Below are 23,855 nucleotides of genomic sequence, written 5' to 3'. Positions count from 1 at the left end.
CTGCAGCAGGGCTTCACCGGTGGTTCAGTCGTAGCAGGTGTCTTCAGCTTCTCTTCTCTTCGGTTTCTTAGTTCAAGTGGCGACGTCTTGTCGTCCAGTCCTCAGAGCCCTGATTTTATGCAGAAAAACCCCCATTCATACAGCCTAGCTGTCACTCACACAATGGGGTGGCTATCCTGGCGGAATAACCCCCCAGCCTATCAGGGCAGAGTACAACTTGGGTTGCCTAGGTAACCCTGTCCAGGGTGCCTATTCCCCCTCCCACACATCCTGTCTACCCCGAGACTCAGTGGTGCCGAAAGGAGGGCTTCTGTGCAGAAGCCTGCCAAAAGAATGAACAAAGGATCCCCGACCCAGGTTAGGATTTCAGAGAAAGACACGAAAAAGAAATATTAACACAGATCTGGCAATAAAAACTTACTGGAGTAAAGTTAATATTAAAATAAACTGGCGGTATGTTAGAGGCTGTCAGTAAAAGTGGTAGCCTCGAACAATGGGAAAATCCCATAGGAAAATATTTGCGGTCGAATATTTATGGTAGTAACCACTGCCACCAGCCAGAAACTTTGGAGAGAGGGACTGGACGGTACCCTCTCGAAAATGAACACCAGGAAAAAATTATTAACCCTTTCCAAGACTTCCATAGTAAGATGGGTTGTACTGGTTTTATTCATATCTATTGACTAGTAAAGTCAATGGGGACTTTACATGCCCTGGGAGACAGTAGTCAGTCCCAGGGTATGGAGTCTATGTTTGGGGGTCACTGTGACACCCCTGTGTTACTGCACTGAGGGTGCTGTGTAACACATATGTTAAAAAGATGATTCCTATGAGGGGGAGAAAAACCCCATAGACCATAAGCACACAAGACAGCCCTAAACACATACTAGCAATCTGTCTAAGAGTGGGAAAAAATAGCCTCACTCTTAGCAGGAGAAAAAAATAAACCCTTCAAATCCAGCAAAGCTGCTGGGGGACTCTAGGTAAGGGAAATTAGCCTTTGAAGAGAATTCTCCCTAACACTCCCCCCTCCCCCCAGACTAAGGGACAGGAGGATCTATTCCACTCCTGGATGAGTCTCTTACCTCTAGTCGGTTTAAAACATCTTAGAGAGACATCAGCATTTTGGTGGTGACATCCTGACCTGTGTTCAATGGTAAAATCAAACCCCTGGAGGCAGATTGACCATCTTAACAGTTTTGGGTTTTCCCCTTTCATTTGCATCAACCATCTCAAGGGTTGGTGGTCAGTCTGAATAACAAAAGTAGAACCATACAAGTATGGCCTAAACTTCTTCAGAGACCACACAATGGCAAAACATTCTCTCTCAGTAGTTGCCCACCTTGTTTCCGGGGCCTTCAGTTTCCTACTGATGAAGCAAATGGGGTGTTCCCTACCTTTCTCATCCAGTTGACTAAGGACTGCGCCTAGACCTGTATTGGAAGCATCTGTTTGCACAATGAAGGGTTGGTGGTAGTCAGGAGCTCTTAGAACTGGAGCTTGACAAAGGGCTCTTTTCAGGCTTTCAAAGGCCTGATTGCACTCCTCATTCCATTTGACCTTTTTTGGGAATTTTGAAGAGGAGATTACATTCAGTGGAGAGGCTATGGTCCCATAGTTCTCAATACAATTCCTGTTATACCCAGTGAGGCCTAAGAAGTTTCTCACCTGGGTTTGAGTAGTAGGTGTTGCCCAATTTTGCACAGCTTCTATCTTGCTGGGCAATGGCCTTATTTCACCACCTCCTACCTCATGACTAAGGTAGACCACTTTACTCTGACTAATTTGACATTTGCTTGCCTTTATGGTCAGTTGGACCTGCTCACGAACCTGCAAAACATATCCTAGGTGGTCAACATGTTCTTTCCAAGTAGGGCTGAACACTGCAATGTCATCCAAGTATGCCATGCAGAAGACCTCCATCCCATTCGGAACCTGATTAACCATCCTTTGGAATGTAGCAGGTGCATTCTTTAATCCAAAAGGCATAACCTTGAATTGGTATAAGCCAACTGGGGTGGAGAATGCAGTTTTCTACTTGGCATGGCCTGACAGGGTTATTTGCCAATAGCCTGACGTGAGATCAAATGTGCTGAGGAACTTGTCTGAACCAAGTCTATCCACCAGCTCATCTGTCCTTGGCCAAGGATGGGCATCAGACTTAGTGACTGCATTTAGAGCTCTATAGTCCACACAGAACCTCAACTCCTTGGATCCTGCCTTTGGTACTAACACAACTGGGCTAGACCATGGACTAATAGAGGGTTCTATTACCCCGAGATCAAGCATCTTGTTGACCTCTCCTTTGATGTGGGTTCTTACATTCTCTGACAGTCTGTAACCCCTGCTTTTGACAGGTAATCAGTCACCAGTGTTGATGTCATCCTGGCCCCAAGGGGCAAGCCTGGTGAAAGTGAAAACAAGGGGGCAAATTGATTCAACAAAACTTTTCACTCCTCCTGTTTTCAGAAGTCAGAATAGAAGAGAGATTAACTCCTTCTATTTTGTCATCTAAAGGTTTGCCTCTGAGAAGGTCAGGCAGAGGTTTACTCTCCTCCTCCTCTTGAGCTAAAGCTAGAAGCAAAGCTCCCGGTCCTGATCTCGAGACATACGTTTTTAGACGGTTGGTGTGAAAGACTCTGGGAGCTTCCTTAGGATTGCCTAAATCCACCAGATAGTTCTCCAAGTTTTCCCACAATCTCGAAGGGTCCTATCCACTTGTCCTGCAAGGCCCTCTGCCTTGTTGGCACCATAACAAGTACTAGCTGGTCTTGAGCAAACTCAACCATGTTGGCCTTCTGGTGCATGCCAATGCTTAACCAGAGCCTGACCTACTTTCAAGTTATCACTTGCCTCAGCCATGAGGTGTGACATTATCCTCCGGAGTCCTATCACATAGTCAGTCACTCTGACTGGCTTGGGGAAGGAGCACCCTCCAATCCCTCCTTAATCAGGGCCAATGGACCTCTGACTAGATGGCCATAGAGAAGTTCAAAGGGACTGTAACCCACTCCCTCCTGAGGGACTTCTCTATATGCAAAGAGAAGGCATGGCAGTAGGAGATCCCACTTTTTCCTAAGGGGGTCTTCTAAAGCTCTTATCATGCTCTTCATGGTTCTGTTGAACATTTCTACCAATCCATTGGTCTGAGGGTGGTATGCGGTTGAGAACTTGTAGGTAACTCCACAGTTTTTCCACATGGCCTTCATGTAGTGGGACATACAATTTGACCACTTTTCGGATATTACCTCCTTAGGAAACCCAACCCTGGTAAAAATACCAAGGAGGGCCTTAGCCACAGCCTGAGCTGTAACAGTCCTCATAGGAATTGCTTCAGGGTACCTAGTAGCATGGTCTACTACAACAAGGATAAACCTGTTGCCTGAAGAGGTTGGAGGGTCAAGAAGACCGACAATGTTGATTCCCACCCTCTCAAACGGTACTCCGACCACAGGGAGAGGCACTAAAGGTGCCACGTTCTTGGAACCACTCTTACCAGAGGTTTGGCAGGTGGGGCAACTCTTGCAATACTTATCTACCTCAGCCCCCATTTTAGGCCAATAAAAGTAGACAGAGAGCCTTTCCTTGGTCTTCTTGAAACTCAAGTGACCAGTCAGTGGTATCTCATGGGCTAGTTGCAAGATTTGGAGTCTGTTCTCTTGGGGCACTACAAGTCTTTTGTAGTCTCCAGGGATTGACTCAGTCAGTTCACTGTAGAAGAGGCCATCTTCCCAGTGCAGCCTATACTTCCCAAGCTCTTGCCGTTCAAGCTGAGAAGCTGCCTGGTGGCGAAGACCTTCCAGAGGTGGACATTCTCTTTGCCCCTTACTGAAGCCTGCCCTGTTGGGGCCACCTTCTACCAGTAAAGACTGCAGCTCAAGATGATCCAAAGGGTCCAGATCTCCAATAAGATCCTGGCCTTCTACTAGATCTGAATCCTCAGGCTGTAGTTCAACCACACAGGGTTGTACCTCCCTCTCAGCCTCAGCTGGAGGGGGAATCACAGGTGTGATTTTGGACAACCTAGGGGATTTCTGGTTGGAAGCACAGGAGTGCTTTCTGCTGGTTTCTTCTTAGAAGTCTTGGGTTTCCCCTTTGTTTCTGGTTGCTTAGAAATTGCAGTTAGTAATTGCAGTGGAGTAGGAGTGATTTATTTGTCTATCATCTCCTCAGGAGAGCCTCTCAAGCTTCTCTCCCTTGCAGGTCTGGTGAGCTCCTGTAATCTTTTACTAGGAGGTCTACGAGTACTTGACACTACTCCCAGATATTTAAGATCATTGCCTAATAACACCCTTCCTGGTACTTCAGATTGTACACTAACAGGTATCCTGACAGTCATTTAATTGCACTGGATGGGAGCTGATAACTGGGGAAGCATCTGCACAGGCCCTCCAGCTAACTTGGTGAGGCATTTGGGTGCCTTAGCAACACCCTTCACCTTGAAAAAAGATTCATCCACCATAGTTATGCTGGCTCCAGTGTCTCTAATGGCAGGGGTCTCCTGACCATTCACTAGGACACTGTCTTTATAATACTCTTTATTTTGTATTTGTATTTGGTTTATTTATAAAGCGCAACCAGGCCCAGGGGCATACGGGCGTGTACGTTTTTTGATCATGTTACATAAGAGTACAGTTACATTATCAAGCAGTAGGCAACAGTTACAATAGTTGCAGTTACAAATAAATGCATACATTGGTATTACAGGTACAAGCATAAATGTTGCAATTAAGGCGGTGGGCCGAAGATGAGACAGATAGTAATATTATTTACAATATGTACAGTGGCTAGGCAGTAAATCTAAGCTCTAAGATGTTAAGCTGTCAATGTGTCCAGGTCATGAAGCCAACGTTTGGTGTTGCGTTTAAATAGGTTGAAGGAGATTACAGACCTGATTGGAACAGGTAGAGTGTTCCCTAGCTTTGAGGCTTGTACAGGGAAACTAACTCCTCCCGAGTTATGGAGTTTGAATCTTGGTATAGACATAATGTTAACTTGAGCTGTTCTAAGTGGTCTTGTAGATGTGTGTAGGGTAAGTTGGTTAGAGATGTAGGATGGTGCGAGGTTAGCCCTGGCTTTGTGGGTAAGGGCAAGAGCTTTGAGGGATATTCTGTGCTCTATAGGGAGCCAATGCAGATTACGTTTAGTCCCAGAGATATGCAACTTCTTAGGGATGTTGAGGGCTGCCATAATGGCATTATTTTGAGTTACTTGTAATTTGTGAATATTTTTGCGGCTAGTGCCTAAGTAGAGGGCATTACAATAATCTACTTTGGACAAGATTAACGTTCTAGCAAGAGTAATGCAGTTGGGAGTGGAGATAAATGGCCTACATGCAGTAATAAGTTTACATGTGTAGGCGGCTGAAGACGCTACTGCATTGGTTTGTTTGGTGAAGGATAATGTGGCATCGAGGTAGATACTAAGGGTTTTAGTATTATTAGAGACAGGGATGGGGTTACCATCAATAGTGAACGATTTGAAAGCAGTATTTTTTTTTTTTTAGTTTAGCGTGAGTACCAAGGATAATCAACTCAGTTTTTTCGTCATTGAGACAAAGTCCATGGTGTGCCATCCACACTAGTATTATTGCGTATATTTCATTGAGGGTTTTGCTATCAGTTTCATAGGCGCCAGAGATGGGAATGAGTATCTGGGTGTCATCCGCATAATTAGTATGCGTGACACCCAAATAGTCAAGGATATCGAAAAGGGGCTTCGTATTATTTGGGATAGAATTATACTCATCTAAATTCTGTTGTTCCCACAACCCCAAGGATACTAAAGATACACTAGCTGAGACTCTGATGGGGTCTTCAGCCAGTAGTTGAAAGTTTCCGCTGACCATTTGTACTTCCTCCACTGGAGCGAAGGCTAAGGAGACAGTGTGGATCCCTGAAGGTGTACCCTTACATCTGGGATCCCCTTTTACATGGTCAGCTGAACCACAAACATAACATTTTCCAAATGTCTTTATGAATGGTAGTTTGCTCTGACCTCCTTCTGGTCTTGGACCAGAAGGTGCACTAGCCTGATTTGGTTTCCCTTGTGGTTTACCCTTACAGTTTTGTTTGTGGCCATCTTTGGAATTGGAATTATTTGAATTCTCTTTGTAGTCTTTCTTAGGCTGCTTTCCCTCATCCTTTTTCTGAGTGACCCCTGAATCCTTGTGAGTAGCCCTGTTGGTAACCCACAAGTCAGCAGCCTTAGCTAGTTTCTTGGAATCTATTTCCTTTGAATCAGCCAAGTGCTGGCTGAGCTCAGGAGAGCAGGCATCATAGATAGACTCCAACATGACAAGATTTTTCATTCCTTCATAAGTGTTCACTCTGTAACCCTTAATCCATCCCCCTAAGTTGTTCAAACATTCATTCACCCAAGTAGCCCAAGAGGTACTATCATACTTTTTTAGGGTCCTAAACCTCTTAAGGTACTGGGAAGGGGTCTTCCCAAATCTGGCAATTAAAGCTAGCTTTACACATTCATAATCCATCCTATCCACCTCCCCCAACTCCATTACCACATCAGATGCAACAGGGGGGAGCCTAGAGAATAACCAGAGACCGACGGATTCCATGTGATTTCCTGGAGCCCATGATTGTACTCAAACATAGCTAACCAATCTAACACATCCAACTTAGGTTCATACATACCCACAATCTCTTTGGGCATCCAGGGTCTCTTTGAACTGGAAGATCTAGAGGATTCGGGGAGAGAAACATTTTCCAAAGACAATTTCCTCATCTCTAGCTCATGATTGAGCTCCATTTCTTTGAGCCTTAGTTCTTGATGTTTCTGTTCAGTTTGGGACTAATTCTTTTGAATTCAAGTTCAAGCCTCATTTTTTCTAGTGAGATAAATTCAGGACTTAATGTGGGAAATGACAATGGTCCAGTAGCCAAAGCTTGAAGCCTTTGAACAGACAGAGGGACGGCGGGGGTTACATTGTCAGCCCCCTCTTCCTCATCTGCTTCAACAATAAAATCATCAACATTATTATCCTCAATGTTTGCTACATTTGCTGGAGGGGTAGGCACTACAGCCCCACTCTCCAGTCTTTGTTTTTCTAACACTCTTTCAATCATTTCTGATTTCTTGCCTTTGACAGGAAGACTTTTCTGTCTGCACGGATCCTTTAAATACTCAGCAGTATTTACAAGGAGGGTCTCCTGGCTATAGCTTTCCATCTTTAACTTTTTAAAATTAACTTTTTAGTGATTGTTAAGCCTTGTGGTTAATTGAACCAAGGTACTAGCAGCACTCTTAAATGTAAATCCAATACTTTTATCCCACCGCTGCCACCATTGTTATGCAGAATCCTATGCAGTTCCCTTAGGGAGCACTACAGAAGATTAAGACTACAGGTATATGCAATAAATCCCCTTTGGTATCAGTCTGAACCACAAAGATTTAGTTGGTAGCTGTGACTGAGCAGTCAGACTTATCTCAAGAGGGAGATGAGCAGTATTCAGGGTTTGCACAATAGGTCTACAATACTATGGAACAAGGAAACACTGACCAAAGCTTTGTATCAAAAAGAATATATATATTTAATGTACACACTCTTAAGTTCACACACACACATCACTATCATTAAAGTAAGTTAAAACAGTCTGGGAAAAATATACACACTCCCTTTTTAAATTGTAGACAAGTTTGAGCAAGAGTGAAAACTGAGCAAAACGGCACAGTGTAAACTAAGCAAAAATGGCACTCACAATTTCTTCAGAGGAAGGGAAAGGGCAAGTCATACAGGGTTAGACTCCTAAACACACCAGCAACACTTCCCAATTAGATTGTGAACAAGTTAGGCAAGGCAGTACTTTAGTATAAGCAATACTTTGATGAAAACTGAACAAAATGGCACTTCAGCAATATAGAAAGGGGAAGGAAAGGTGGTTATAAGAGTTTAGGTGCACCAACACATTTCTTAGTGGGAAGCAAACTAGAGAAGGCAGTTGTAACAGATTTAGCCAGAGTCAAGAGGCCTGTGCCAGAGTCAGTGGTACAAGGCAAATGCCCAAGATCAAACTGTTCTTGTAGCTGCAGTCAAGTCCTTGTTTAACGAGTTGAAAAGATGGTTGCAGATGTAAAAAGATAATGTTAGACGAAAGGGGCGACCAACCCAGGAGGTAAGTAAAGTATTTAAAACACCTTTAGCAGTACCTAACGAAACGGGAGGCCTGGCGGAACAATGTATCTTGTAAGTGGAAGAGGCTCCTGCAGTGGCGTAGTTCCTGGCAGTTCCTGCAGTTCGGGAGATCCAGCAGAGGAAGAGAGGCTCTCATCATGGAGGAAGGTTAGAGTTATTGCACTGCCCAGGGATGAAACCAGCCGCGGTGATGCCAAGACAAATAAAAGGTACGCTCCTTTAAATCGCGGTCGTGATGGACGGGTACCTGGCTATCTGGTCCCCTAATGCTTGGCACTGGCGATTCAACCAAGGCAGGCCCTGGAAGGCGATTGCTGAACTGGTTGGCCCCACCAGCTCAAGGGAAGAGGACTCTTGGAGAGGAAGATCTTCTCAAGTCGTTGGAGAAAAGTGGTGAGGATCTGCTGCACGGCTTCACTGGTGGTTCAGTCGTTGCAGATGTCTTCAGCTTCTCTCCTCTTCGTTTTCTTAATTCCAGTGGCAACATCTTGTCCTGTAGTCCTCAGATCCCTACTTTTATGCAAAAAAAAAAACATTCATACAGCCTAGCTGTCACTCACACAGTGGGGTGGCTATCCTGGCGGGATAACCCCCAGCCTATCAGGGCAGAGTGCAACTTGGGTTGCCTGGGTAACCCTGTCCAGGGTGTCTATTCCCCCTCCCACACATCCTGTCTACCCCGAGACTCAGTGACGCCGAAAGGAGGGCTTCTGTGCAGAAGCCCGCCAAAATGACGAACAAAGGATCCCCGACCCGGGTTAGGATTTCAGAGAAAGACACAAGAAAGAAATATTAACAAAGATCTGGCAATAAAAACCTACCAGAGTAAAGTTAATATTAAAATAAACCGGCGGTATGTTAGAGGCTGTCAGTAAAAGTGGTAGCCTCGAACAATGGGAAAATCCATAGGAAAATATGTGCGGTCGAATATTTACGGTAGTAGCCACTGCCACCAGCCAGAAACTTTGGAGTGAGGGACTGGACAGAACCCTCTCGAAAACGAACACCAGGGAAAAACTATTAACCCTTTCCAGTACTTCCATAGGAAGATGGGTTGTATTGGTTTTGTTCGTATCTATTGATTAGTAAAGTCAATGGGGACTTTACATGCCCTGGGAGACAGTAGTCAGTCCCAGGGTATGGAGTCTATGTTTGGGGGTCACTGTGACACCCCTGTGTTACTGCACTGAGGGTGCTGTGTAACACATATGTTAAGAAGATGATTCCTATGAGGGGGAGAAAAACCCCATAGACCATAAGCACACAAGATAGCCTAAAAAACACACTAGCAATCTGTCTAAGAGTGGGAAAAAAGAGTCCCACTCTTAGCAGGAGAAAATAATAAACCCTTCAAATCCAGTAAAGCTGATGGGGACTCTATAGGTAAGGGACATTAGCCTTTGAAGAGAATTCTCCCTAACAATGTGTGAAGGGAGAGAACCAGCACATAGCTAGGACAGGCCAGTTCCAATGGGTCATTGCGCTCTCGGTCGGACAAGGTGGTGTGGGAAGTAATTGGACGGTGTCATTTCACACCTTGAAACAGTTGTGTATAGGCGTGTTATAAATGCCATATCATAGCAGAGAGATTATTGTGATATCACAGAGGAGGGACAAGAGAAGCCAGGACAAAGCCCTGGCCCAATCCAATCCTAGTGACCCATCTCTAGCTCTCTCTGACAAAATCAGCTGATCTATCTCCTCACAAGACAACACCCCACAGTGAGTGCTGGGGTACGGTACCCCAGAATGTTTGCATCTAGTTCAGACCAAGAAGAGATGTTCAGGTCACCCTAAGGCCTGATACATCTGGAATGTTTGAGGTAAAGGTCTGTGGGGAAAATAGGACCCATGTCCATTTAAGGAGAAACATCCTGATGTGTTTTGTTGTTGTAGAAGATCGCACTTTGATTTGGATTCGCCAAGTATTATACTATATTCCCTAAGAACATTTCTGAACTGCATGATTTTTGGTTTCAATGTCTTTCTTTGTCCCAGGCGGAAACCCATGGCATAGACTATTCACTTGATGTTGTAATTGCATTAACTGAAGAGTTACCTGGAGGATCAAAGCAATTGATTTAGCTTTTTACTTATGCAGTTTATAAAAGAATTTGGTGATGCATTGTCAGTTTTAACATAGTTCCCTGCTGTATTTTTGTGTTTTATTTAATGAGTATTGTTTGTATATTATATATATATATATTTGTGAACCTATTGATTTATGGATTTAAGTGTTTTCCACAGTTTTTCTTACTTTTGCTGTTAATGTTTGAGAGCCTTGGTTACCTGCCTCCCTGGGGGGTCATGACTCCTAGCTCCCTCGCCACCTCACTGCTCCTGTGCTGATCAGGTTCCTCCTTTCCAACATGCACACACTCATTGCTCCATCCTTCATGGTCTTGACCCCTTCGGATTGGAGTTTGTTGACCTCTCAAACCTGCCTTATCTCACTGGTTCCATCTTTTTCTCTTTATGTTCTTTGGCCCCCTCCTCCTTTTTGCTTATGACCTTCTCCAACTGTCTCCCCACCTGCTCCATGTCTCTCTTCACCTCCTCCTGAAGGTGGAGCTTATCTACCAAGGACGAAACATTAGAAGAATGGGCAGAAATGTCAGAGCCCAACTTTTGATAATGAACAAGACCAAGTGTTAGGGAGGATTCTCCAAATGTACTAATTTCCCTTAACTTTTCAGACCCCCAGCAACTTTGCTGGATTTCTAAGATTTGATGTTTCTACCTGGAAAGAGTGTGAGCCTTTTTTTCCTACTCTTCCATGTATTTTGTGTGTGTTTTTTACTTTTGTGTTCTTTGGTTATGGTGTTTTAAACAAACTCCACGGCATCATCCTTTTCTGTGTGACACAGCACCTTCAGTGCAGTGGCACAGGGGTGTCTTTCAGACTCCCCAAGGTTTAAATACCTTCTCTGGGACTGACTACTGTCTCCCAGAGCATGTAAAGTTAAATTGGCTTTACTAGTCTCTTTAAATTTACGGACCCAGCACAAACTATCTTCCCATGGGGTGCTGGAGGGGTTGTCTAGCTTCCCCTGAGTCAAAACACTCATGTAACAGTAAAATGTTACCCTTCCCTACTTTAAATGGCTGGTGGCAGTGGTTTATATCAAACTATCATGATTTTTCCTGACTGCTAACAATGGTAGCTAAAAATCGGGTCAGCCATGTTTTTCAATATGGCGCCCAAGACCTATCTGTAAAAACAGACTCCGGTCATCTTTTTTCGCCATTTCTTTTGGGAAACGTGCTTCTTGTGTTTGTCTCTGCGTGCCAAACCAGGTTTGGTCCCTTTGTTTGTTGGCCTTTGGCGGGCTTCAGTGCTGAAGCCCTCCTCTGGCGCCAGGGTGTCTGGGGTGGACAGGATGTGAGGGAGGTGCCCGAAACTCCCTTAGCTTAGTCTCCTATGAGACCTGAATGCACTCTGGTGTGATTGGCTGGCCGGCTGGCAAGGACAGCCACCCTGCTGTGTGAGTGACAGCCAGGCTGGAATGAATGGGGGAAAACTGTTTTAAAGCAGGTTTCTGGGACTTGGAAAGCAGAGTCGACCACTGGAACGAAAGAACCGAAGAGGAGAGAAAGGAAGAGGACTGCGAAAGGAAGAGGACTGCTGCAACTCCTGGACGACCGGTGAAGCCCTGCTGCAGGTCTAAATCGCCCGGAAACTCCGACGACAGAGAAGCCATTCAAGGCTAACTTCTTCCCTTGAGTTTGGTGGGAACAACCAACTTGCAAGCCACCTGGACACCGTCCCCATCTGGTCGAATTTTCATCAGAGTGCTGTTGAAAACCGGATAGCCAGAGGGAAGGAAACCAGCTTGTGGACTTTAAGGCACTCACACCTTAAACCGATGTCTTGCTACAGATTTTGGCCTCTTCCCTGGCAGTGCAGGAACCTCCTGACGTCCTCCTTTTTGTCCCCACGACTGAAGCTCGGGAACAGCGAGATCTGCTCGAACTGCCAGGAACAACTGCCTCAGCTACAGCTTTCTTCATTGACAAGGTACTATGCGAACATGGTCCCGAAATATTTTCGGCCATCGGGAAAGCGTGCGAAACATTCCTCAACTACGAAGGCTTGTCCTTCCCTAAAGATTTGTCAAACTTTTCACCTAGCCAAATCCTATAAAAATCTGTGGCAAAGACTTAACCGTTACTTACCAGAACTGTGCTATCCTATACAAAGACTCTGGAACATTGACTTTGGCCCAGGCCTGTTGAGAAGAATTGCTGGTTGTAGGTAACTGAAACCCATTGCCCTGCCTATGAATTTAATATGGGCTATCTATTCGTATTACCTTGTATTTTCCCTCCTTTATTAAGTATCTGAAGTGCATTTTGCTCCCACTTCATTTTAGAGCTAAACTTGTGCATTTACTTACCGGTTGGATTTTTGTGGTATATTAGTGTGTGATATTGAGCTGCTTATGCTAGCGTAATGTTTTATAACTGTCTGAGTAAATAAATGTATATTCTTATACTAAGAAACCTTGAATCTGTATTTACTTGAATCCTGTATTAGTTGGTCCTTTGTTTAACTTGTTCTACTGTTCACTTAAACTCTTGAGATAAGTCTGGCTGCTCAGCCATCGCTACCACTTTACTGTGTAGTACAGGCTTGTACCAAAGGTGAAATTGTACTGATACTTGTAGTCTTAATTGCTTGTGTTCCCCAAAGGTGCAGGTGATTCTGCCTAACACCAAGTAGACTGTTCTATGGGATGGTAACCGAGTGGCCTGTTGTGGTGACCTGGGACTGAGGTGAAATGTCTCTAGATGAATCTGTTCTGGCGGCTTCAGGGTGGTTTCAGGATTCACATTCATTATGTGCAAATCTGAGGTTCTGAACAATATGTTTCCGTAGGATCACTTGGAATCCTTGCAAGACTGATATCTATTCAAATGGGGGAAAAGAAACATTAAGTGCTTGGGTGTAAATATAACAAGACAATAAAACGTTTTACAAGGTCAACAACCTTGAACTATTTAGAGAAATAAGACACACTCTCAAGAGATGGTCAGTATTGATATATTGTATTTTGGCATGATAGAAGCCTTAAAAATGGTGATTCTACCAAGATCTCAATACGGTTTCCATATAATCCCGGTAGCAGTTCCTTGTGAAGAAGAGCTAGGGTTTCAAAAAGGCATGACACAATATATGAGGGCAGGAAGGAGAGGGTGTCAGGAAAACTGTAACATACATTTAAAGAAAAGGACAAACTTGACTTCCCCGACCTATTGCCATATTACTAGTCAACTCAATTTACGATGTTGAGCGATAGGATTGATTCTAGTTCCCACAAGAGCTGGTGCTGGCTGGGAGGGGCTATTGCGGGTTTCCATTGAGTTATTTGAACTCCCAAAGGCGACAGACTATTGGCGGTATATGAAAGTCCTTCCAGCAAAAGCACCTGGCGTGTCTGGGACTGGGTTGCTGAGTGATGTGGCCGACTACATTCCCATCACCATGTACTCCATCCACAAATAACATATTTAATTCCTGGGTATAGGGGTGGTGCCTTTCGTGACCTGGGCACAGAGCGGTTGGTGGCCCACATGTCTGATAGGGGAGAGTCAAAGCCTTTCAAGAAATGTAAACCTACATTTCGAGCAGAGAAACATAATATAGCCTTATAGACAGTTGGGAAGGGTCATTATCCAAGTGTTAATGACCCCGGCCTTTAGCTCATAGTGGTACCAGGAAATCATGTTTTTGAGTTTTGGTGGTGTAATAAAAAACATTAGTTTAATGATGGGAAAGGAAATCAGCAAACTCAATAATTTAAATGTTGTTTCCTTCGTAAATTAAGCATTTCAATTGCAAACTTTTTTAAATTGGAGATGGTTTAACATGAGCGTGCATTAGGGGTTGTGCACCATTAAACAGTTTCTCTATAAGAAAGTGAAAGCATTTACCAATGTTTAGATTTTTTCATGGGCATGTTAAGTATGTTTCAGTGAAGAAACAGGTCCACCTGGAGAGTACATTTTTTGCTAAAAGACATCTTGCCTGGAAATTGCGTTATTGTTTCCTGTCTACATTTGAAGTCAGACTGTTCAGAGTGCAGTCAATACCAGTAGGTATTGAAAGCACTCTGAACACTCTGATTGGCTGAGAGAACATTAACAACCATCTCTGTGTGCTAATGAAGCGATAGAACCAGAGGAGGGGGGCATTACCAGTAGGGTAATGCCTCTGGGGCGATAGTTAGAAGCCTGCCCAAAGCGAGGGCTTTAACATAGCCCTGGGGGCGTTACCCAACCGGTAATGCCCCCCGTCTGAGGGTTCTATTGCTATTAGTACCCCGGCACATTGTACCACCGTACCAATAGCAATTTTTCTCGAGTTGAGACATGGTGTTGCCACCACTTCTCAACTCGAGAAAGAAATGGAAAAAAAAATGGGTGCCAGGGATCGGGGAGAAGGGACTAAACATCGTCCCTTCTCCCTTTCCATTGGGGCCATTAAAAAATAAATAAACAAAATGGCCGGCATGGAATAGGAGAAGGGATTACACGTAGTTCCGTCTCCCTTTCCATGGCAGCCGGGGAAGAAAGGGCTGGGACACCAGAACCCGGCGCTCCAAACGGAGCACTCAGGTATTTCTTACCCTGCCAGATAATGACGTAGTAAGGGCCAATCAGATAGTTTGGAACAATCTGATTGTCCCTCACCAGGTTGTAATATGCAGTATGTTCAGCTGATTCTTTGGGTGTTATACTCATCGTTAAGGAGAATACCTTGAGGCTGCTTTCAAAAGGCTGCTCTTTTCAGGTACAGGTTCTCGATGCTCGATTTCTGCTGAATTATTGGATCTTGATGGATGCCTGTGATGAGACATCTCTGGGGGCCTTGTTGTAGAGGACATGCTAGAAATAGTCCCTGTAACAAATCAGCTTTTGCAATGTATGCAATAGGTTTCGTTGTTCTAGTGCAATGTGTTTACATCATAGATTGGAACTGTATCTTTAATCTCTTTTTAGCATTGCATGTGTCCGACTGCATACTAAACTGTTGTTGTAATTTCTTTTTTCAAGGTTAAAGAACTGAAGAAAGCTGAAAAACTGGCCAACATATTAATACGTGAGAGGGAGAGTAAACAACAGTAAGTATTTTGTAAATCCTCAATTATGAATTTTTTGACTCCAACTCTGTTTTTTGGCCAAAAATTAAAAAGTGATATTTTGATGACATGCATTTTAGTTGATAACTTGTGCTCTGTCTGTCCGTTTATTTTACGTGGGTGAGGAAATTAGGTGTTTTTTTTTCTTCTAAAACGTATAACAATCCAAGAAGTGATCTTCTACAAAAGGTCCTTCAAGATTCCAAGATGGCCGCCATTGCTTAGGGACGTGTTGGTCCTTAGCTCCGATCCAGACAGTGGAAAAAGCAAGCCTGGCTTCACATTTGGAGGAGGGCTGGGCACAAGAAAAAGGACCATTAACACAAGTGCAACATAAAGAGAGACCACTTCTGGATTAAGCTCCCCTCCCTCTTCAAGTACTTAGCACGCCCTGTCCAAAAGAAGAAACTGGGCGGAGTCTGTTTGCGTGGCAGGCGGGGGACCTGATCGAGGAAATAAATCCAGTGCAGTATATCCAGCGCCCCGTGGGGTTGTTTGCTCCCCTCCCTCTCTGGCAGTGAGTGGAAACTGGGCGAAGCCCTCACACGCAGCAGGAGGAGGACCTGATTGAGGGACCAACTTGTGTGCAGCACATATAAGGACCCCTGGTCGTGTCTGCACCCCTCACTTTTTGAGAACATTGTTAACCCTGCCGGCAAAAGTAAACTAGGCAGTACCTGTAAGTAAAGCAGGCGGCGGTTCCAATAACGGAAACAGCCTAGCGCGGGACGGAACATTGGGGCACAGGGACTAATACACTGAGTGACGTCTGCCCTGCTAAGAGACACTTGGATCAGAGTTTCTGGTGGACCGGACCAGCGAGATATACTCCGGTAAGACTGGATATGTGAGAGGGCGGCATATCGGCGACTCCAATGGTAACAACCGAAATCAGTCTTAGGACAGCATACTGAGGGTGGAAATCACACAGGTGTAGGCTGGGGTGAGATAAAGTCTGTTCTGCCTTATTAGGTGGCGAAGGGAGTGACTGTTGGAAACTACACCTCACTAGATAAGATATCTCCTCCTTGAGGGGGAGGCATCTGGAGAAGGGGGGAAAAGGGGCTTGCTGGAGACATAAACGAGGGGTACAGACCTGCAAGTTTGAGGCATGTCAAGTGAGATACCCCATAACCAAAATATCTGGTGGGGAAATAAACGGTGAATGGACAAATATCCAGGAAGTAAAGTGCACAAAGGGCTTGTGACACAAGTACAATAAACAACTAACTAAACAAGAAACGGTGAGGTGGAGGGGAGGCCCATACACTGGGGGGGGCTGGAAGGAGTCGACACATCCCAGATGCCAAAACCAAAGAAATAAAAAACCCTGCCAGAAGAAAACGATCCCTAATGACACAGGAAGGACTATTAGAGCAGTGCTGGAAACAAAGCAGTGAGAGTATAACAAAGGCAACAAAAAAAAAGATAGTGAGGGTGAAAAAGGGAACGCTCTGGCCAAAGGGGAGATGGCTCTCAGTAAGGATGATTTGAAGGAATTTCTGAGCAGAATGGTAGAAAGAATAACAAACAGATTTCAGGAACAGTTCACTTCACTGCAAGAGGAATTGAAAATGTCCCTAACGGAAGTAAAGGGGCAAGTGTAGGGTGGATGTGACTGAACAAGGACTGGCGGAAATATCTGATGAGGTACGGCAGAATAGCAAATTGTTAGACCAATTAGCCAGAGTCTCACATAATTTGGAATTGCAGGCAGAGTACTCTGAAAACCAATCTAGGAGGTCTAACATCAGGGTGAAGGGCCTAAGCAAGACAATAATGGACTCCGACTTGAGAACCACGATTCAACAATGCTTTGGGAATTTATTGGTAGATGTGCAGCCAGAAGACATAGAAATTGACCAGGTCAACAGAGTGGGGCCTAGGAGAAGGGAACCCGGGGCCAGACCAGAGGGATGTGTTGGTCGCCCTGACCTCATATAGAGTAAAAGAAAATATTCTGCGAAGAGCGGAAGGGGATATCTCAGTGAATGGGGCACAGATCCATTTGTTCCAATGCCTGGCGCTAGCAACATTACAAAAGCAGAGAGAAATGCGTCAAGTAACACGAACCCTGATAACGAGACAAATCCCTTACAAGTGGACATTTCCGTTCGGATTGCTGTTTAATTGGGAAGGGCACAACATTGGATTACAACATGCACGGAGGGCCTGGCATTGCTGAACCTGGAGGAGGAAGGACACATAGAGAAACAAATGAGATCCTCCATCCAACGGGGGATCCGACAATGGGAATGGGCTTCCGTGCAAGGAAAGAAGAGGGGCAGGGGTGTAAAATTGAAAGGTCCACAGGGGCGAGGACAGGGAAGGGGGACGGAAGGGGGAACAGATGGTGTTTCATAAAAGTATTAATGAGAAGCTCAGTAGCAATAGTGGTGGGTAGACAAGGAGCGATTGGTCATAGTAAGCTTTGCCCGGGTTGGGGAACTGGGGACATGTTTTGGAATTTGTGGGAGGAGTTAGGATACTTTCCAGAGGGGATTACCTCAGGTTATTGTCAAGGCCACAGCCCTGGGAAAGGTCCCTGGGGATATCATAGGATCTGTGGCCTGGTCCTGAGATGGTTATTTGGGTGGGATGTTATGGGAGAGATGGGGGGTTGGGAGGGCAGGCAGAGTGATTGGAGAAAAGTTCATGAAGGGTGGTGGTGTAACACAATAAGCTTGTTACAGAGCAAGGTAAAAACAAGCAGCATTCAAGAAAATGTCATATAATGTAAGGGGTTTGAATACTCCTGTGAAGCTAAAAAAGGTTGAAGTTTTGTTGAGAAAGGAAAAAGTGGATATTGTTATGTTACAAGAGACACACATTAAGAAGGCTGACAAATCCTTGCTCCATTGGTGGCCTTATTCAAGAATATTTCAAGCCAAAGCGAAGGGGAAGACTCTAGGGGTGTTGATAGGCCTCAAAGACTCACTCAAAACTATGATATTGCATACTCTCGCTGATGCTGAGGGGAGATACATATTTTTGCTGATACAAATGGGTACAGACAGGTAACTTTAGCAACAATACATGAGCCCAACTCGGGGCAGGTGAAGTCCCTACACGAGGTGATAGCAAAGCTGAAATTATAATTACAGGCGATTTTAACCTAGCATGGGATCCAGTTAGAGATAGAAGTGGTGGAATGGGGAAGGGATCCATAGTCCCCTCACGGGTGCTGAAGGCATGCTTTGATAATCTAGCACTAGGCAACGTTTGGAGGGCTAAGAGGGGTGATGCAAAAAGGTATACGTGCTTTTCGCATATATATCAATCCATGTCCAGAATTGACTATGTGTCGGTAACAATGGGGCAAATGGGTGAGGTAAAAGAAATAGATCTTGGGTCTATATCATTGTCCGATCATGCCCCTTTTATAATGACGGTTAGGGATGTGGGGCAGCGAAAGGGGTTTCGGGCCTGGACGTTTCCATCTGAGCTATTGAGTGACGCTGTGGTGGTCGAGATCATTAGGGATAAGGTTGATACATTTTTCTTGATTAATGATAATCAAAATGTCTCGCCAGAAGGGACATGGGATGCTTTTAAGGCAGTGATGCAGGGTGAACTTATAGCATTACGAACTCAGCAGGAGAAACAAAGACCAAAAGTGGAAGGGGACTTAGAGGCCCAACTGCGAGAAACTCAGCAGGCCACAGTGAAATGTAGAACGAGGGCCGTACATAAGAGCTAAAAGAACTCCATAGCCAATGGAATATACTGCGGACCCACAGAGCAAGGAGATCACTATTAAAAACTAAACAGAGGTATTACTTGCGGGCCAGTAAAGCAGATAAATTATTAGCACAGCAATTGAAGGGATCGGAGATGGCTAGGACTATACAACAGATTACAATGCCTGATGGAACAAATACAACAGAATCGGAATCCATAATAGAAGCGTTTGTGTAATTTTATGAATCATTATATAAATCAGAGCAACCCAACTCTCGAGAGATTGAGCAGTATTTTTCAGAAGTGTTGATGCCAAAAATAACGGCCCGGGAAAGAGAAGATTTGGATGAAGATATTAGGGAGGAGGAGGTGGAAGCAGCTATTAAAGCATTGCCATTGAATAAAGAGAGCCGGGACCTGACGGTTTTATGGCGATAATTTATAAAAGATATGCTAGGCAACTGATCCCAAAGCTTGTGAGGCTATTAGGAGCAATAGTGGCAAATGGGGGTTGTGGGGGGGGGGGGGGGTCATGCAGACTATGCCAGAGGCAAAAGTAGTGGTGTTTGAGAAGCCTGGTAAGGACCTAACGAAATGTGGGTCATATAGACCTATTGCATTAATGAACATAGATTCGAAATTATATACTGGAGTTTTTGGCAGCAAGGTTGGCCCCCCCTTCTTCCAAGCTTCATAAACACTGACCAGTCAGGATTCATTATGGGGAGACAGACCTCAGTCAATATTAGGAGAGTAATCCAATGAATAGAACAAATTGCCACTAGATGATGAAAAGGTGCTTGATCGGGTGGAGTGGCCTTTTTTTTTTACAGCTATGGAACAAATGGGAATGGGAACTAAATGTATCCAAATGGTCTGGGGAAATTATCAGGCTCCTAAAATAGGATTATCGGTTATTAAGCTAGTATCCCGCAGCATAGACATATGTCAAAGAACGAGACAAGGATGCCCTCTTTCGGCACTTTTATATGCCATATATTTGGAGCCATTTTTGTACACACTTATAGTGAGGCAAGCACTATGGGGTATCCCCTTTGGAGGAGAGGAACACAAGATAGCAGCCTTTGCGAATGATATGTTAGTAACACTGACACGACCTGAACAGTCAATACCGGTATTAGTGAAAGAACTGGCAGATATCGAACGGGTGGCAGGTCTTAAGGTAAATATGGGAAAATCTGTACTATTGGACCTGGGCCTCTGAACAGGTCAAAAGGGAGGGACCTAGGTCCTATTCTCCGTTTGTAGTCACAGAAACCAATATAAGATACCTAGGGGTTAATATAACTAAGGACTTCTCACAGTTGTTCAATAATAACTACCCACAAGTGCTTCACAAGGTAAAGGAAGAATTAGGGAAATGGATCCCTCTTAGAATCCCATGGTTAGGCAGGATAGCGACAATTAAAATGGTAACTCTTCCGATACTACTTTATGTTTTCAAGCCCTCCCAATACCAATTCCGCAGTCATTTTTTGTGGGGTTCAACAGAATGATTTTGAGATTTATTTGGCGAAACAAAACTCTGAGAGTAGCATTGCGTATATTAATGGCACCTATAGAAGGTGGGGGAGTGGGCCTTCGGAATTTTGAGAAGTATTATGAGGCTGCACAGTTGAGGGTACTCCGTGAACGGTTTAAATGGCGAAAGGGTCCAAACCCTGGGTAAGGATGGATAGGGCGGTGGCAGGGTGCTCTTTGGTAGGAGTTCTTTGGCTACATAGACACGATAGGCCCCAGAATATGAGAAAGAGTCAGATACTGGCAGTGGCATGCAATATTTGGGATCAATTAATTGCAAAAGGGAAATTATCTACACAACCATCCCCCCTTACCCCACTATTTGGGAATCTGCATTTTAGTCCAGGGATGGCATTGGGAGCTTTTAAGCCATCGTGGGAAGCAGGGTGCAAAAAGTTGAGAGACATGATGAGAGGAACGGAAATCAGCACGTTTGAGGAATGCAAACAGTCCCTGGGTTTAACAGAAAAGGTTAGATTGAAGTACTACCAGCTAAGACATTGGATAACAAGCTGTGAGGGGAGAATGTTTACAACATAAAATGAATTACTGTACACACGGGAGATAAACAAATGGTGTCTAGGCTGTATTTTATACTAATGGAAGAGGAAAAGGGACAAGCATGGGAATACATCAAAAATTGGAAACTACATTGGGGATGGATCTACCGAGGGAACTTTGCAAACATCTATGGGTGAATATTCCTAAATTGAGAAGGTCAATCCAGGTGAGGGAAGCATGGTATAAAACAATGGTCCAATGGCACTTCACACTAGAGTGATTGTATAAAATGTATCCTTCAACTGATGGAAAATGTTGGCGGGTTGTGGCTTAGAAGGGGATTGGACCCATACTTGGTGGTTGTGCCCGAAGCTGAAGGAATTTTGGGAAGTAGTCATAGGCCTAATAAAGACAATGGTAACTCCTGGTGTTACTTTGACACCCATAGAATGGTCGTGTGGCCTGTTTGATCCGGACATTCGTATAATTAATAATTCACACAGCAAAGCTTTTATGCTAATGGTTATAGCAGCATTGTTGGTAATGGCGAGCAATAGGAAACAGAAACGACCACCAACTATAAGGGATTGGTTGTTTAAACTGTGGGGGTGCAGGGACAATGTGAGACAATGGTGTCATCATAATTTAAGAATACGAAATATAATGTGATAAGAATAATCTTGTTAGTATGCGTAATGGAAGATTTGATGTTACAACCTGCCTGGGGGGACAGGGCGGAGGTAGAGGGGGACGGGGGTCGGGGCTGTTAATGTTGTAATATTAAAAATGACAATAAAAATATATTTTAAAAAAAAGGTTCTTCAAAATCCATAATGGTCAGTACAGTATACAAAAAGACAAAAACTCTGTAAAAATGTAGTGAGGGGGCCCTCAGATTGCCCAAACAGCAGGGGCTCAGAATAATTTAGCCTCCCTGCATTGCTGAGGATATTGAGATGCATGCATCACCCCTGGTTTTGCTGGTGTATTCACAATATTTGAAGTTTGTTTTATAGATGATGTGGGCTCCAGCCCTATTTGGTTTCCATCAAGTTTACTGATGCCGGTACCGTGGCACAGGTGATGTTGCTGTCATCCAATCATATATTCAGGCTTTACAAGGATGTCTGCATAGTTTCTAGAGTAGGTAACGTGGACTTGCATGGAATCCATCTATTGCTGCCAGGCTTCCCTTTCAAGAACACAGGTGTTTGCATTTGCAAATCAATCTACACTTTTTGCTTGGCCCTTTATACACAGAGGTATCCAAATATTTGTATACATTTTAGTGTTGACTGCTAGGTGCCCCCATGTTAAAAAAGTTCTGCTATACTATGTTGATGCTCTGACTGAAAATTAGAAAGCAGTACCATTGTCAACTTTGCCCCAGTGTCTCTAAGGTCAACTATATCAAAATGCAATGAGAGATGGGGTCTTGACCTTGGGGTAATGATGGGTTGTTGCAGAAATATAGTTTTCCTATTGGTATTGTGTAACAACTCAACTCCCCTCACATCGCTGGTGCTTGTGGGGTACATTGTCCTGGCACTCACGATGCCAACAAGAGAAGGGTGTGTCCCATAACAGAGTCATGGAACACTGCACAGCCATGTGGTGCACAGTGGATACTGACATACCTTCCAAGAGGGTGGTCTGCAAGTCGTTCCTCATTGTGCAAGCCCAAATAAAGATAGCTGGCTTGCCCATCCATGCTATCTTAGGACGTGCAAGCAGCAAAAGCTATTTTAAGGTGGAAGATGCAGCCCTCTTTGCATCAAATCACTCCAGTTATCCCTAGACAATTTTGCCATTCTCCTGGCAGTGTGACCCTCTTTCACTCTTGTGTCTTTGTCATGAAAGTCCATGTTGGTCTTCTGACTCCCGTCTGTGCTCTGCTTCCTTTGTTTTCACGGTCCATGTACTTCCAGCCTGTCTCCCCCGTTTTCTTCCTGTGCCCCAGCAGTTCCTGGTTTCCAACCTTGCCTACAATATCAACCGGCTGCTTGTCTTCTTCGGGAGCTACTATTCTGGACATCCTGAGTCCTAACATCTAACCTTCTAATCGTAGGTTACTGTTTTGTATTCCTTCTCAAGGGTTCAATCTCGGGTGAGACCTGTTCCTGACCTATTGCCTTAAGTACAGCTTTCCTCCAATCACTATTATCTTCCAACCCTGTGTACCACCTCACACCTCATCCTTTGTCTACTCTCTGTCTATTGATGCTCCCCATTCGTCTTATGTTTTTTCTTTGCTGATATCATCATGCACCCACGTCCTTCCCGGATCCCTCCTATATGTTCTTATTTGCAGCAGGGTAACACGAAGGGTCTCCCCTTTCTTAGGTAATGGTGCTGTCTTATGTCTACCGACCCCTGGCTGCTTTTTACTTTTGGCTCCCTGGTGGCTACCAGTGGCCAACTCTTATAGATATGCACAATAGAGGAATGATATCATTGAATGAACTAAGCACTGCATTCACTGAATTGCTTCTGTATCTATCCTTTAACAATGCAAAGCAGTGTATCAATCTGTGTTTACTAATTGTGGCAGCATTAGGTAAAGACCCCTCTACACTGCACCCTACATGCTCTAGTGTTAGAAGGGGCATGACGTTTTTCATCCATGTATTTGTGTATGTAAACTGAAGAGTAGCTCCCTATCTGGGACATCATGTGCGTCCTCTTACCTGTCTCTCCTGCCCAGTTTGCCCCAATTGCCATTTCCTAGTGTTCCTTTTCTCAAAATGGTGTGTCCTTCAGTCACACCACCATCTGCTGTCACCTACCTGTTTTATACCTGAGCTCCTGTCTCCTCCACAAGTTGGAGGTCTCTTCCT

The 23,855-nt window shown here is 44.4% G+C and overlaps 1 protein-coding gene across 1 annotated transcript in view; it reads left to right on the top strand.

Moving 5' to 3' along the window:
• The window catches only part of LOC138511076 (trichohyalin-like), a 3,831,204-nt gene that overhangs the window by 3,147,528 nt on the left and 659,821 nt on the right, over positions 1 to 23,855 (top strand). The window contains exon 29 of the mRNA XM_069626576.1: positions 15,209 to 15,276. Coding sequence (XP_069482677.1) covers positions 15,209 to 15,276 — 68 coding nt within the window. The remainder of the gene's footprint in view (positions 1 to 15,208; positions 15,277 to 23,855) is intronic.

Source organism: Ambystoma mexicanum, chromosome 6p, assembly GCF_040938575.1.
Source record: "Ambystoma mexicanum isolate Mex_15411 chromosome 6p, UKY_AmexF1_1, whole genome shotgun sequence".
In the NCBI taxonomy this organism is placed as follows: Eukaryota; Metazoa; Chordata; class Amphibia; order Caudata; family Ambystomatidae; genus Ambystoma; species Ambystoma mexicanum.
This window is presented reverse-complemented; position numbering and strand designations above follow the sequence as displayed.